At 37.7% G+C, this 12,566-nt stretch overlaps 1 protein-coding gene across 33 annotated transcripts in view; it reads left to right on the forward strand.

Moving 5' to 3' along the window:
• Nucleotides 1–12,566, forward strand: part of clasp2 (cytoplasmic linker associated protein 2) — a 242,744-nt gene that overhangs the window by 149,508 nt on the left and 80,670 nt on the right. For 27 of the 33 annotated variants that reach the window (XM_051935860.1, XM_051935863.1, XM_051935866.1 and 24 more), the window contains one exon: nucleotides 7,641–7,790. In XM_051935860.1, the coding sequence (XP_051791820.1) occupies nucleotides 7,641–7,790 (150 nt within the window). Of the gene's footprint in view, nucleotides 1–7,090; nucleotides 7,288–7,640; nucleotides 7,791–12,566 lie in introns of those variants that run through there. The other 6 variants (XM_051935884.1, XM_051935885.1, XM_051935888.1 and 3 more) reach the window with 2 other exon arrangements.

Below are 12,566 nucleotides of genomic sequence, written 5' to 3' on the forward strand. Positions count from 1 at the left end.
CCGAAGTAAATGATTTGTTCCAGTCTACTTAGGCCCTGTGCCAAATTACAACCTTGATCTGGAAAAAGTAGTTTACGACTAAGATTTAAAGGTTATTGGAAAGAAGCCCTTTTTTCCCCCCTCAGCTGCTTCTTCATAGCAGATATATTCTGCCATGAACATTCAACTTCTTGCTTTACTTTATTAATGAGTGTGCTGGGCTGTGCATATTTTTAAATTTGTGTTACGTTTTGTTTTCTATGCTGTCAGATGTCAATATTATGATGAACAGTGAAGTAGTTTACAAAATGAACAACTGTGTCTGCTTTTTAATTATTCTGTATTGCATATTACTACATTTCTTTTATCCAGATCACATTTGGTTTTATTTTGATTTCAGATATAAATTACAACAGAATTCAGAAGATGAGTTATGTGTCCTCCTTACTTAAATATGTAATGCAGAATAAAGTATAATACCTCTAGATGTTAATTTGGCAGTCTGGCTAACCAAGGTTGTGTCTACATAGTCCTGTGTCAGAAAGCATTTAACCTTTTGTGGTCATCTCCCATCCCAAAGTACCTCTTGACATGTAGTTGTAGCTGATGAGTACATGACATTGCACTGTTCACACCATAAATAATCTTGACTGTGGCCACACTTATTTTATTTATGATCCCTCACACTCTGGGCAGTGATTTTCTGTTGAACTTGTCTTCTTGAGGCACCTGTGTAGATTACTAAGATGCAGAGTATAATTTTCACTGCTGATCATTCCTCTGACCAATGTATTGTCTCTCCACTGAGGAAGTGAAGAGCAACAATTAGATGCTGTGTCAACAGATATTCAGCATAATCTTTGAATTTTTCATTCTTTTACCCAATGTCTCATTTCACCTCTTTTGCAAATGGGCTTCAAGCTTTTTCTACAAAGCTGTGAAGATAGTAGTTAATAAATACTTATGGTTGTTCATTGGACTGAAGAACAGTTTGGTGTAAGGGTAAGCAATACAGTGATTTCCTGTTATGGCCTATATGACACGTCTCTTTGCAAATGTATTGTATTTGTGGTTGTTGTCATTCAGCCTAAAAAGCAACCAAACTATTAGGCCTTAGATTCTGAGTCTACTTAGTGTTGTTTTCACTTTTTTAACTTTACATTTTATATAGCTGTTGCAGATAAATAATTTTGATAGGCTTTTGTTTATTTTGTTATTTCATCAGGTTCTAACAAGCAACTACTGTTGCAGAGCATGTGTGAAATGACGCAACTCCTGACATTTATTGAAAAAGCAAACCACACTTGTACGGTAGAGCAAGATTATTTGTAGGAATCACATGAATCTAAAAGTGTTACATGTGGTAGATCGCTTAGATTTGTATCACAGTATTCTATCAACATGGAAGACCATCTGTTCTGGAATTGCTTGCTGTCACAATGTTGTCGTAAAGAAGCAGAATCCCTTGAAAATAAGACATTCTTGCACAGTGTCTGCATGTGTCCTGACACAGGCTCTGTCTTGCTACTAAACAAAAAAAACTTTCAATCTCACCACTGAACAATTATGATACTTTAACATTGAAATGAGTATATGAATCTGTTAGGGATGGGACAATATCAAAATTTCATATAACGATTATGGTGACCAAAATTATCATGGTCTTTATATTGTCATGGTATTGTTAAGATACATTTTTTTTCTAAGCTCTAATACACATTGAAGTTATTTCACTAAGTTTTGTTTTGAAACTGAACATGTGATTTAAAAACAAAATTTCACTGTCTGACTTGTTTTAAACCAGTTATTTTGTCAGATGCTATAAGTAGAAATAAATAAATAAACCACAAGTAACTTACATTAATAGCATTTATGGCCAGTTTGCAATATTCATAAGTAAACACACAAAATGCAGATTTTCTAACAATGTCAACAAGCCCCCATAAATCATAAAAATATGCAGTTATTAACATTAAAAATCCTAACTCTAAATGAATCAAATGAGCAGCAATGATTTACAGCTCTTCATAAAGAAATGAAGTGCTTCTGGCCAAATTTCCTATATGCGTTCAGTTTCTATTATATGTAAATTGAAATGTAAAAATGTCAACGTATTTACTTTGATTGATATAACCTGTGACCTGAGAGGGATTGACAGTGTGCCCACTGAACAGTCTCTCTTATTGTACACTGGTTGCTGGAATGCATGAAAGCTTTCTGCCAAACCTGGTAAGGTAGCTAGGATGCCTGAATGGATGGCAATAAAATGGATCTTAATCTCTACAGTCACCATTTCTTCCAGGCTAGTGGGTTACACATATAATTAAATGTAGCATGTTTGATTTCAAGGGCATTATTCAGTCGATTGTTTCAATACTATTATGTATCCAAAAGATTCTTTCACACAGAGTTTAAACTTAAATCTCCCATGATTAAATTACACATTCTTGATGGCTTGAGTGAAAGAATACAGCTGTGCTGGAAAACTGCTAATGTAAACCCTGGACACAACAGCCACAGGGCCCACATGTTCAGCAACACACATTTTTATTTATAGTAGGGTAGCTCTTCTCCCTCGCTCCCCACAACAGTACGGTATAAAGCACCCAGCAACACAATCTTTCTCCTCTTTGCCACCACTCCTCCTCCAGCAAGCTTAGTCCCTCTTCCTCCCAACTCTGGCTCCTTGGATGGAGTGAGGTAGCTTCTTTTATGTTACACCTGGTAGTGTTCCAGGTGGATCATCAGGATTAACTGGAAATACTCCCAGGTATGAAGAAAACCCAAAGTAGGGTTGTACATTTCTTCCTTGTCACGCCCACAGAACCCAACCTGGTTGTGCCAAACTCCAACTCCCAGTGTGCCCTGTGTGAATCCATGGTGCCACAGCCGCTCAGGAGGGCTGCCCTCTTGCGTCCTGGGGAAAGTAGTGCCTTCTGGATGCTCTCTCTGCCAATCCTTCCATCCAGCTGGTCTTCCGGCTGGGCTGGGTAATGGCCGTGGCTGTTCGTCATACTGTATATTTGTTTCTTCAGCAGTTTCTTTTCTTATTTTATCAGTTGTTAATCATGTTGCACATGGAAATCAAACATGCATAGGTTTCATGTGGTCCAGAAACATTGCTGTAAAGTCTTAATATTCTTCTGTGTAATATGTTATTGAAAATGTAAAAAATCTGTCTTGTATTGTTTTTTTTATCTTCTGTTTCTACTTGTTTGTCTTGTCCAGGGCAGTTTTTAATGTTTAATTTTATTGATCTTCTAACTAATTAAGTGTTTTTCTTTTCTGGCTTAGAATTTAAGGTGCTGTACAAAACTACTTACATTCATAATAGGTTGCAGAAGATTCTTCTGTTAAAATTTTTGTAAATATTTAAAAGATTCTTCTATCCCTGAGTTTTTTTCTTCAACTGTAACATCAGAGTATATTTTTGGTTGTTTAGTATTTATTTGCTTGCAAACTATCTAGCTTTAGAAAAGTGCAATTTTAAATATTGTCAGAATATACAATATTTAAGTAGATAAAAAGCTAGACAGTCTCTTATCAGAACAGCATGCCTCAAGGTTTAATTTGCACTGCTGGTTGCACACTGCTTCAAAATTCTCATTTTTACTTATTTATATCTTGGTAAATGAATGTTATTAAAGGAACTATTGTGTAAATGGTGTGTTTCAGGTGGGTTGTATTTGGGACACATCTGCTTTTGACTTTTTTGTTCAGTAATCTAGTATTGTGTATGTGGTCAAGTATTTATGTGTGGTCTTTTTTTTTTTTTTTTTTTTTTGCTTTTAACAGTTCAGACAATTAGGTGAAGACTATGACTATGAGTTGTCCTTGATTCCCCTCCTGGATTTAGACTAATCTACCATGATGGAAATAGGATTAAGCATTTCTGTCCTTATCCTCTTCTATAGATTAGGGTGGAAAGGGGAGTAAGCATTGTTCTGTTATACTGATTTGTATTCTGCTTTTATATTGTGTGATACAAGCAGTAGTGTGTTGCGGACTGTTAACAGTTTAGCATCAAGTACTTTCAGCAACTTGTTGAGAAGCTTACAGGTGAAGGTAGTGTCTGCCAGTATAGTGGATGAAACTTGGGCATGGGACAAGTTGTAGTATAGGTGACTGTGGGGAAGACAAGATTTGTATTGGGCTTTTATACACTTTTAGGTGGTGTCTTGTTCATTTATCCAGCCCCTCTTCATTTAGACCTGCAGAATACAACTTTGGCCAGTTACTTCTAACAGTGCCGTGACCCTCAGTAAAATAGCTGTTTTTCCCACTATTCAATCACTTCAGGGCTAGCGTAGTAAAGGCAAACTGTAAGTTGTTGTTTATGCTAAGTTGAGTGGCTTATTAGATTCTTGTTATTCTGGTTGCACACTGCTAACTAACACCAGTGTTGTCCATGAAATATCTATACTGATTTCTATACTAATCTCTTTCTAAGTTTCTTCAAAATTGAATTTCTTTTAATGCTGTTGATTTGTCTTGTTTTTGGGGCATTAACCACATGTTTATTGGTGATAGCACCTTTCACAATGATAGTGGTTACACATGACCACTGATAGTAATAAAGCTTTACACAATTTAGTAGATGGGCCTGGTATGGTGTTTTTTTTTGTTTTGTTTTTTTTTTTCAACAGAGTTTGTTAATGTTAGAGTGAATGAGTTTTCATTTGTTTTTAATATTGCTATTTACCATTGTTGGACAGCACAATAGCAAATTGATGAGTGCTGCTGCATCAGTGTCCTTGATTCAACTCCTTCACCTGATCATAGTCCGTGTAAAGTTTGTACACTTTTCCCATGTTTGGGGGTGTTTTTATTAGGTGGAAGTCCCATTTTACTTACGGTGCCAAGTAGAGTTGCGTTGTGTTACAGCAGTCTATTAGCCTGCGAATGCGCTATGAAGAAGCAGTCTCTTGCTATGGTCCTGCCTTTGTCTAGTCTAATAGCAGTCACGGGACATGGTATCTTTGATTGCCAGGTAACAACAAACAGTTCTGAGCAAGCATCAGCCACAGCGCTGCTCTTGTGAAAATAATGGAGATAAATTCCATCAACTCAAAGAGGGAGAGGCAAGTTCATTGAACCACGTGAACATCACTGAGAGAATAAAACTGAATAATAAAAAAACAAGTGCTAACTTTTACAAGTAGCCAAAATTTGCACCGGGTGTTACAGACTCAAAAATCAGCTGTATGTTTTTATTATATTGTACAAATAATAATAATAGCAGCTCACTACCCAAAACACAGAGCGTCCAGTCTCGAACCTGGTACCTTTGAGTTATAAGGCAGCAGTTCTTACCTCTACACCATTCAAGAATACATATCAACTTCCTGGGACGCCCAGAAGGACCGGAGGAGGGCTTACGCCTCCTCCAGACCACAAGGGGGCGACCGCCCTGGTGGCTTTGGGGACCACTGGAATTGAGCTTGGAAGCTCAACCCTATAGGGGCCCGTGGTCACCGCCTGGGGGTGCCCCGAAGCCTGGAGAGCCCTGGTCCTCAGCACTTCCGCCACACCCGGAAGTGCTGGGGGGAAGACGACCAGGGACACCCAGGAGTGCTTCCGGGTGCGCAGCTGGTACTAATCGGGAGGCACCTGGAGCACATCTGGGTGTGTATAAGAGGGGCCGCCTCCCTCCATTCGATGGATTGAGTCGGGAGAAAGAGAGACTGAGCTCGGGAGGAGAGGAGTGGAGGCGGACCTGAGAGGAAGGCATTGGAGAAAGGCCTGGACATTGGGGGAGTTTTGGGGTTGTGTTTCTCACCTGTAAATAGTAGTTAGTATAAATAAACGTGTTGTGGTGGTTAAACAATGTCTACCTGTCTGTGTCCGGGCCACACTCCACATGCTATAAAAAATTTAGGTACTTACTAAGTAGATAATATTCTGACACTGTGTCAGCAGCAAGTAGTTGGATTTTGTCAGGCACATACAGACAGATAAAGATAGAAAATTTGTCTTGTGATCTTGTCAGTTACAATGTGGCACAGAGCTTAATGATTAAAGGTAAAAGAAAATCAGGCCACTGCCAGTGTAATTACTTGAGGGTCAGAGCCTGGATGACACAGGAATGATTCCGTTGCCACTGTCACCTGAAACAGTAAGGCTACATATTACCCTTCCTATAATCTTCTTGTGTGATGATTCTGTCAAAATTCCCATGCACTCTTGCACACTATGGATTGGTGTTGCATTATAATTTGGTGGATGCAAGATTGTACAGCATTTTGCTAATTTATTTTGTTGTTTTGACCTCACATACATTTTTTGACTTAGACTCCTTCATGCCAGAGCACAGGACTTTTTTAATTTGCTTGCACAAGCATAAGGGGTTTAGTACAAGGGGTCCATGTACATATCTGCAGTTTGCAATCTCTGAAGTAGTTTCCTGCTTTGCACTTTGAGCCATGGTCTGACTGTATCCTTTAGCTTCTTTTTGTTTGATTTATAATCCTTCTTGTGTGACTATAAAAGCTAGAGAGGTTATCTGCAGGACATTTTTGTCCAGTGTATTGTTTTGTGATAAATTGGCACTACTGTGAATGGAGCAGAACTACATCAGATATGTTTCTTTGAGTGTGTATTAATTTCTGCATTCCTAAATATTCAGATAAATCCTGGGCATGCACACAAGATGCACCTGTGTGTGCACCTGAATATATCTGTGTATATCCATAGATGGCCTCAGTGGCATTGTGTTGTGTACTATTAATACACACCTGTGTGTCCATCTCAAGATTAAGCTTCTACCCTCCTACCCTTTCTGTGGTGGGATTTGTGGCCACAGATGCTGCTTTTTGCTCTGCCCCTTGTTATGGATGCATAGCCATCAGCTGTGTAACTGGGGTGTGGGCTTGAATCAGAAAACCCCATTAGATGGCAGTGAAGCCTCATTAGCATGACATTTCCCAGCTCTAAAGCCTTTGTCATTTGCTTGTAGGGAGGTGTGCCAGGCTGACTGTGGCTCAGTGAAAAATTGATATGCAGGAAGCAGCAGCTGATGGAGAATGATGTCATCTGAAAGCTTATTGGCTGCTGGTTACCCTGTGAAGGGTGGGAGGGAGATGAGGGGGAAAAAAGATGCCGGCACCCAGCCTTGATGGAGGATTCGGCATGGGCAGGTTTTAGATGGAAGGTTTTAACTGATCTGTTTTTTCATGCACAGTCTTCTTCTACTGACTATGTGATCAAGCAGGCACTCTGCAAGGAAAGCAAGCTGGGGCTATTTTATTTATTCCCCACCCCTCTGGTCCAGAGGGATGAGGCGACTGATCTGCAAGCGGATTTGTGACTGTAAGTTGTAGCAGACGCTGGGTGGAGAGTGAAAGCAATGCAAGGTGTAGGAGATGATGCAGATAGCAAAAAGAGGCTGGAGACTGATAATATGGGTGACTGTTGATCATTTGGAATGGGGCAGGTGTATGTACCAGCCTGCAGGTCACCATGAATGTGCTTTTCAGGTGTAGACTGGTGATGCTTTTTTTTTTTTAATTTTTTTTTTTATGTGAGGCCTTTGAAGCGGAAGAATGTTCCCAGCTCATAATTAGTATTGATTTCCTTCTGCTGTATTCTTGTTTGTACCAGTATCACAGTTTTCTTGCCTAATAGATTTTTATTAAAATGCTGCCTTTTGTTTTTTTTTCCAGACAAAAGCTTTGATGATGATGAGTCAGTGGATGGAAGTAGGCCATCATCTGCCCAATCTGTTTTTAAGGTTCCAGCACCCAAAAAGCCTGGAAATCCTAGTAGTAGCACCAGTAGGAAGCCAGGCTCAGGAGTTGGCCCCAAAGTTGGAGGTAAGGCTTTGAACTCATTTTAACATCAAAAGGTAGGCTTACCCATACAGTTAGAGTGCATTCTTTAAGAGTTAATATTTTTAATCAATTAAATCATGTTTATTAAAAATAATATATCCTGCCTTTTTGTTGGCATGTTAGCAACTGTTACCATGCGGCCACAGTAACTGCTCAGTCTTATTAAAGATAGAAAGCTTAGAAATTGTTTCACTCAGTAGCTAAGAGCATAGTATCACCCATCATTGGAAAACCAGGGAGAAATATATAAATATGATGCATCATTTTTTTTTAGTATTTAGAAAGAAAATAAAATAAATCTAGACTTGTTCACCATTGTGCTGTTGTTTCATTTTGAGAGTTAGGTATGCCTTAATTACAAATAGTCAATAAAGTAGCAAAAACATAGTAGGATTTTTCCAACTAACCAACATGATCAACATTGCTGACTGATGGACATTCAGTTTCTTTAGCTGTTAACAGTCTCTATTTATATATAAATGAAACAACAGTATTTATGTTGCAATGATGCGTCTGTGAATCTTTAAAGACAGTCATACATCTGCTATTTGCATAGTTTAGTTAAATAATCTGAGATATTTTGACAGATGCAAGTGTAAAATTCCTTTCAATTAGCTACAGTCTGCCTTCCATCATTTCCCCTTATAAACATTTGCACTCGATGATTATGGTAAATGATGAATGGGATACAATTAAGCCATGCCTTGGTGGTTTTTAAGAGGCATATCCATTTTGCCATGTTTTCTCCTTGTGTTAAATATCCTTTAAGTTTAAATATTTGTTCAGAGCATTCAAGTGAAATATGTTCCACTGAGGCTGACTTTTAAGTTGTCTTTTTTTCCCAGAAGTTTGACGTTCAGTGCTTTTGCATATTGCCAATATGTGTATTCTCAATAATGTTTGATGTTGTCTATGCCAAATCATACATGGTGATATCAAAACTCATCTACTTGCAATAACCCACAATTATTGAGTTTTATTGGTGATCATTTTAACTTTAATTCAAGTTTCATGCACACTGATTGAAAGGACTGGATAACTCTATTTATAACACTCCAAAAAAAATATAATACGGTCTGTTCTGAAGTCTTCACATTATTTTTCATTACATAAATCCGTAAGAAGGGCATTGTTTTCAGCTAAATACAGTTTAATAGTTATCAGGAAAGAAACTGGAAGGAAGTACTAGCCCGTTTAAAACAGTTCTGGAGCCAAATACAAAACCTTTTCCAAAGTACATGGACATAAGCATGCAAGGTTTCATACCATCTTTATAATGAGAACCAGTGAAATCGTTCCTTTATTTTTTGGGACACTTTAGAACAGTTTTTCTTTAGCTTCATTTGGACCCCTCTGGAGCATTCATTGTATGTTTCTTTATGCATGTGATATGAGATATGTTGATTATGTCTGTTTATTGTTATGATTCATATGTTTTGCATTGTTTCATATGGTCTGATGCCATAAATTGCAGTTTAAATTGAGGGCTTTCAAAGGATATGACAAAGGTTTGATTTTTAAAATAATTAAGTATGAAATCACTTCCGTCTGTAGTCACCTGACTCTCTTAGTTATATAGAATGTTTCACTTAAATGGATTATATAGGCGCAGAGTCATCAGGTTGCTTTTTCTACTGGAAAAGGTTCAGTCTGTTCTTTGTGTCATGAAGTGCTATGGTATTGTTTTTAGTCTGTGCAGTTTCTGTCCATTTCTCTGTGACAATGTATCAGATACAAAGTAACAGTGTTATAGTCTTAGTCAATCTGGAAATATTTGCTCAACTGTAGGAAGATTCTGTTCACTTTATAGCAGTGCAGTAATAAAAATGGATTCTTACATTTTTGAGCATGTTAATATCTACTTTTATGTATACTCTGTGCATATTTGATTCATGCAGTTTTGTAGTGTTTATCTAACTTGTATAAAACAGAATGGCATCATGCTACCCTGTCAGAGGAGGACTAGCATCTACTGGACACCTCTGTCCTCTTTTTAATTAGTTATTAAGTTGCATATTGCACCTGCCAGATAAATATTTTAGAAGAGTTCTCAGTTTTTAGGATGTAATGTAAAATCTGAACGCCTAGTTAGAAATAGTTACAGCTAGGTGCTACATATTATCCATTTCTAATGGACTGGTAGATGAATAACATTCTTTCAGATTGTCACCAAATGAATGAAAAATAAATTCATAACAATCATGCACACACATGCATTGAGTCGACATTTACCTTGGGTACATTTCTTCTTTCTTGAAAATTGTCTACTCAGTTAGAAGAGGCATAATTTAAAAATGTTACTTAATGAAAGTAGACCAGGATTTAAAGAATTTTGTATTTACGAGGGCAGTCCCAAAAGTAAGGTCTCCTATTTTTTAGAAATACAAACAACCATTTATTTTCTATAATGTTTACATCATTTTAAAGGTTAAAGACTTATTTGTTTTTCTACATAATCGCCATTTCGGTCGATGCATTTTTGTAGATGCTGTGGTAGTTTTAGAATGCCCATGTCATACCAGCTCGCCGCCATGTCCTTCAGGAAGCGTTGAACCTCATCTTTCACCTCTTCGTCGGAGCAGAATCGCCTTCCGGACAAATGTTCTTTCAACTTAGGGAACAGGTGGTAGTCACTGGGTGCCAAGTCCGGACTATAGGGTGGGTGGGTGATGAAGTTCCAACCGCCGATCTTTACGCATGTTTTCCTCAACCTTCGCGACTGTCTCGTCGGAAATTGACGGACTCCTGCACGAACTTTGCACTTGGCGATAGCGTTCAACGGGAGCTCCATTTTCAAGAGCTGCCAAGATTGAGCATCCCAGCAAAGCCGTACATGCTTGTTTGGGAGTGGAGGAAGCACCAATCACAACAATGTGGCCAACAGCCGTACGAACAGTTTCTCTACGTCCCCACCGCTTTGGAGACCTTACTTTTGAGATTGCCCTCGTACATCTCAGTGGGATAATGATTAATTTTATAACATTAAGGGACTTCACACACAGCAAAGTGGTGCTCACTGAACAGGCTAATGTAATTAGGAGTGTTAATGCTTGGCAATGTTATGGATGTATTAAGAATAAGTCATTATCCAAAAAACATTATAGACCGTCTGTGGTCATAAAGATGTATTAATGTAATAAACATATAAAGGTTAACGCAACTTGTCCTAAGTCACACAAAAACTGTGGCAGAGTCATACATGAGTACCTTTTTTTCAGTAGCCATGTGCACTGCATTCCCGTGACAATGAATCCATAGGTGAACCACAGCTACAAATAAATATTAATTCACAACCCAAAAGAAATATTTGTTGTAAGAACTTTGACTGGACTTCAGTCGGCACACATTCAGTATTTACAGTGAGTACAAGTGATTTAAAATGAAAATTATTTGTTTCTTGTTTAAAATAATACTTTAAAATTTTCAGAACCAATATATTTAACAGTACTGTAAAATAGTAACAGTACAGTAATAGACTGTACTAAGTTAGCTATGCAGCATTTCCTTGAGCCTTCTCTTCTATGTAATCACTTATACCTTAAGGGGTTTTTGGCATTATTGCACCTAAATTACATACTCAGAAATACTAGGGTGTTGTACCGTGTTAGCCATTATGAATGTAGAGAAAAGCCAAGCAAAATGACACCTTTTATTGGCTAACTAGAAAGATTACAATATGCAAGCTTTCGAGGCAACTCAGGCCCCTTCATCTTGCCTGAAGAAGGGGCCTGAGTTGCCTCGAAAGCTTGCATATTGTAATCTTTCTAGTTAGCCAATAAAAGGTGTCATTTTGCTTGGCTTTTCTCTATACTCAGAAATGAACAGCTATTATTCTGTTTATGTAATACAGGCGTTTTAAATGACTAAAGAGTAGAGAGTATAACACATCATATTTAAAAAAAAAAAAAAAAAAAGTCTTTATATAAACACAGATCTTTGTTTTGCCTCAAAATCATCTAAATAAAATAAAAAAATGAGGTGTATTTAAGAATTTCTTTCCAAAAAACTGAATTTTATAGTATATAACCAGGACATTTTACGATGCACAGCCCTGATCTGTCGGCTATCATTGTACCAAACTAAGATATCTTATTCCATAGCAATGCAAATTTGTACTTTTGGTGCAAGTTATACTTTTGGTGTCCCCGATTTTGGAAACATTGTGTTTATTTTTGGAAACATTTTAGTCTCTTGCACTTAACTAATCTCTCAAAATAAATATTGCAGTTTAAGCTATATTTTTATTTTATAGAGTGAAAAAAGTGTGTTTTTATTTGATTTTTTTATTTTGTTATTGTTGCTTTTTTCTTGCATTTCGCTATTGGAATAAACTAAGTACATACATGTGTTTTCATATCAGCTTCTTCCAGTGCTGGGGACAATGACTTTCCTACTAGTCCTGGGCGCAGAGAAAGAAACAGCCCTGGACTGTGCACACACATACACCTAAACCACTCACACAATGTCCAATCAACCTAAACAGCCTTTTTCTAGCATGCTAGTCAAAAATGGGCACACACAGAAACAGTGTGGTGGGATAGGGATGACTGAAGTTTGGGAGAGAGGGCGGTTCCCCATGTGAAACTCCAAACTGTGGCATGATGTGATTCAGTGACATTCGATCGAAGAGCTGTTACCCATGAAATTTTACATTACATGATTTAGTGCCATTTGACCAGATGGGGGAGAGATATGGTCCCCACATGAAAGTGCAAGCAGTGGTGTAGTGTAATATAAATACATTTGATCAAAGAATGG

The sequence above is a fragment of the Erpetoichthys calabaricus genome, chromosome 13 (genome assembly GCF_900747795.2).
Source record: "Erpetoichthys calabaricus chromosome 13, fErpCal1.3, whole genome shotgun sequence".
Lineage (NCBI taxonomy): Eukaryota > Metazoa > Chordata > Cladistia > Polypteriformes > Polypteridae > Erpetoichthys > Erpetoichthys calabaricus.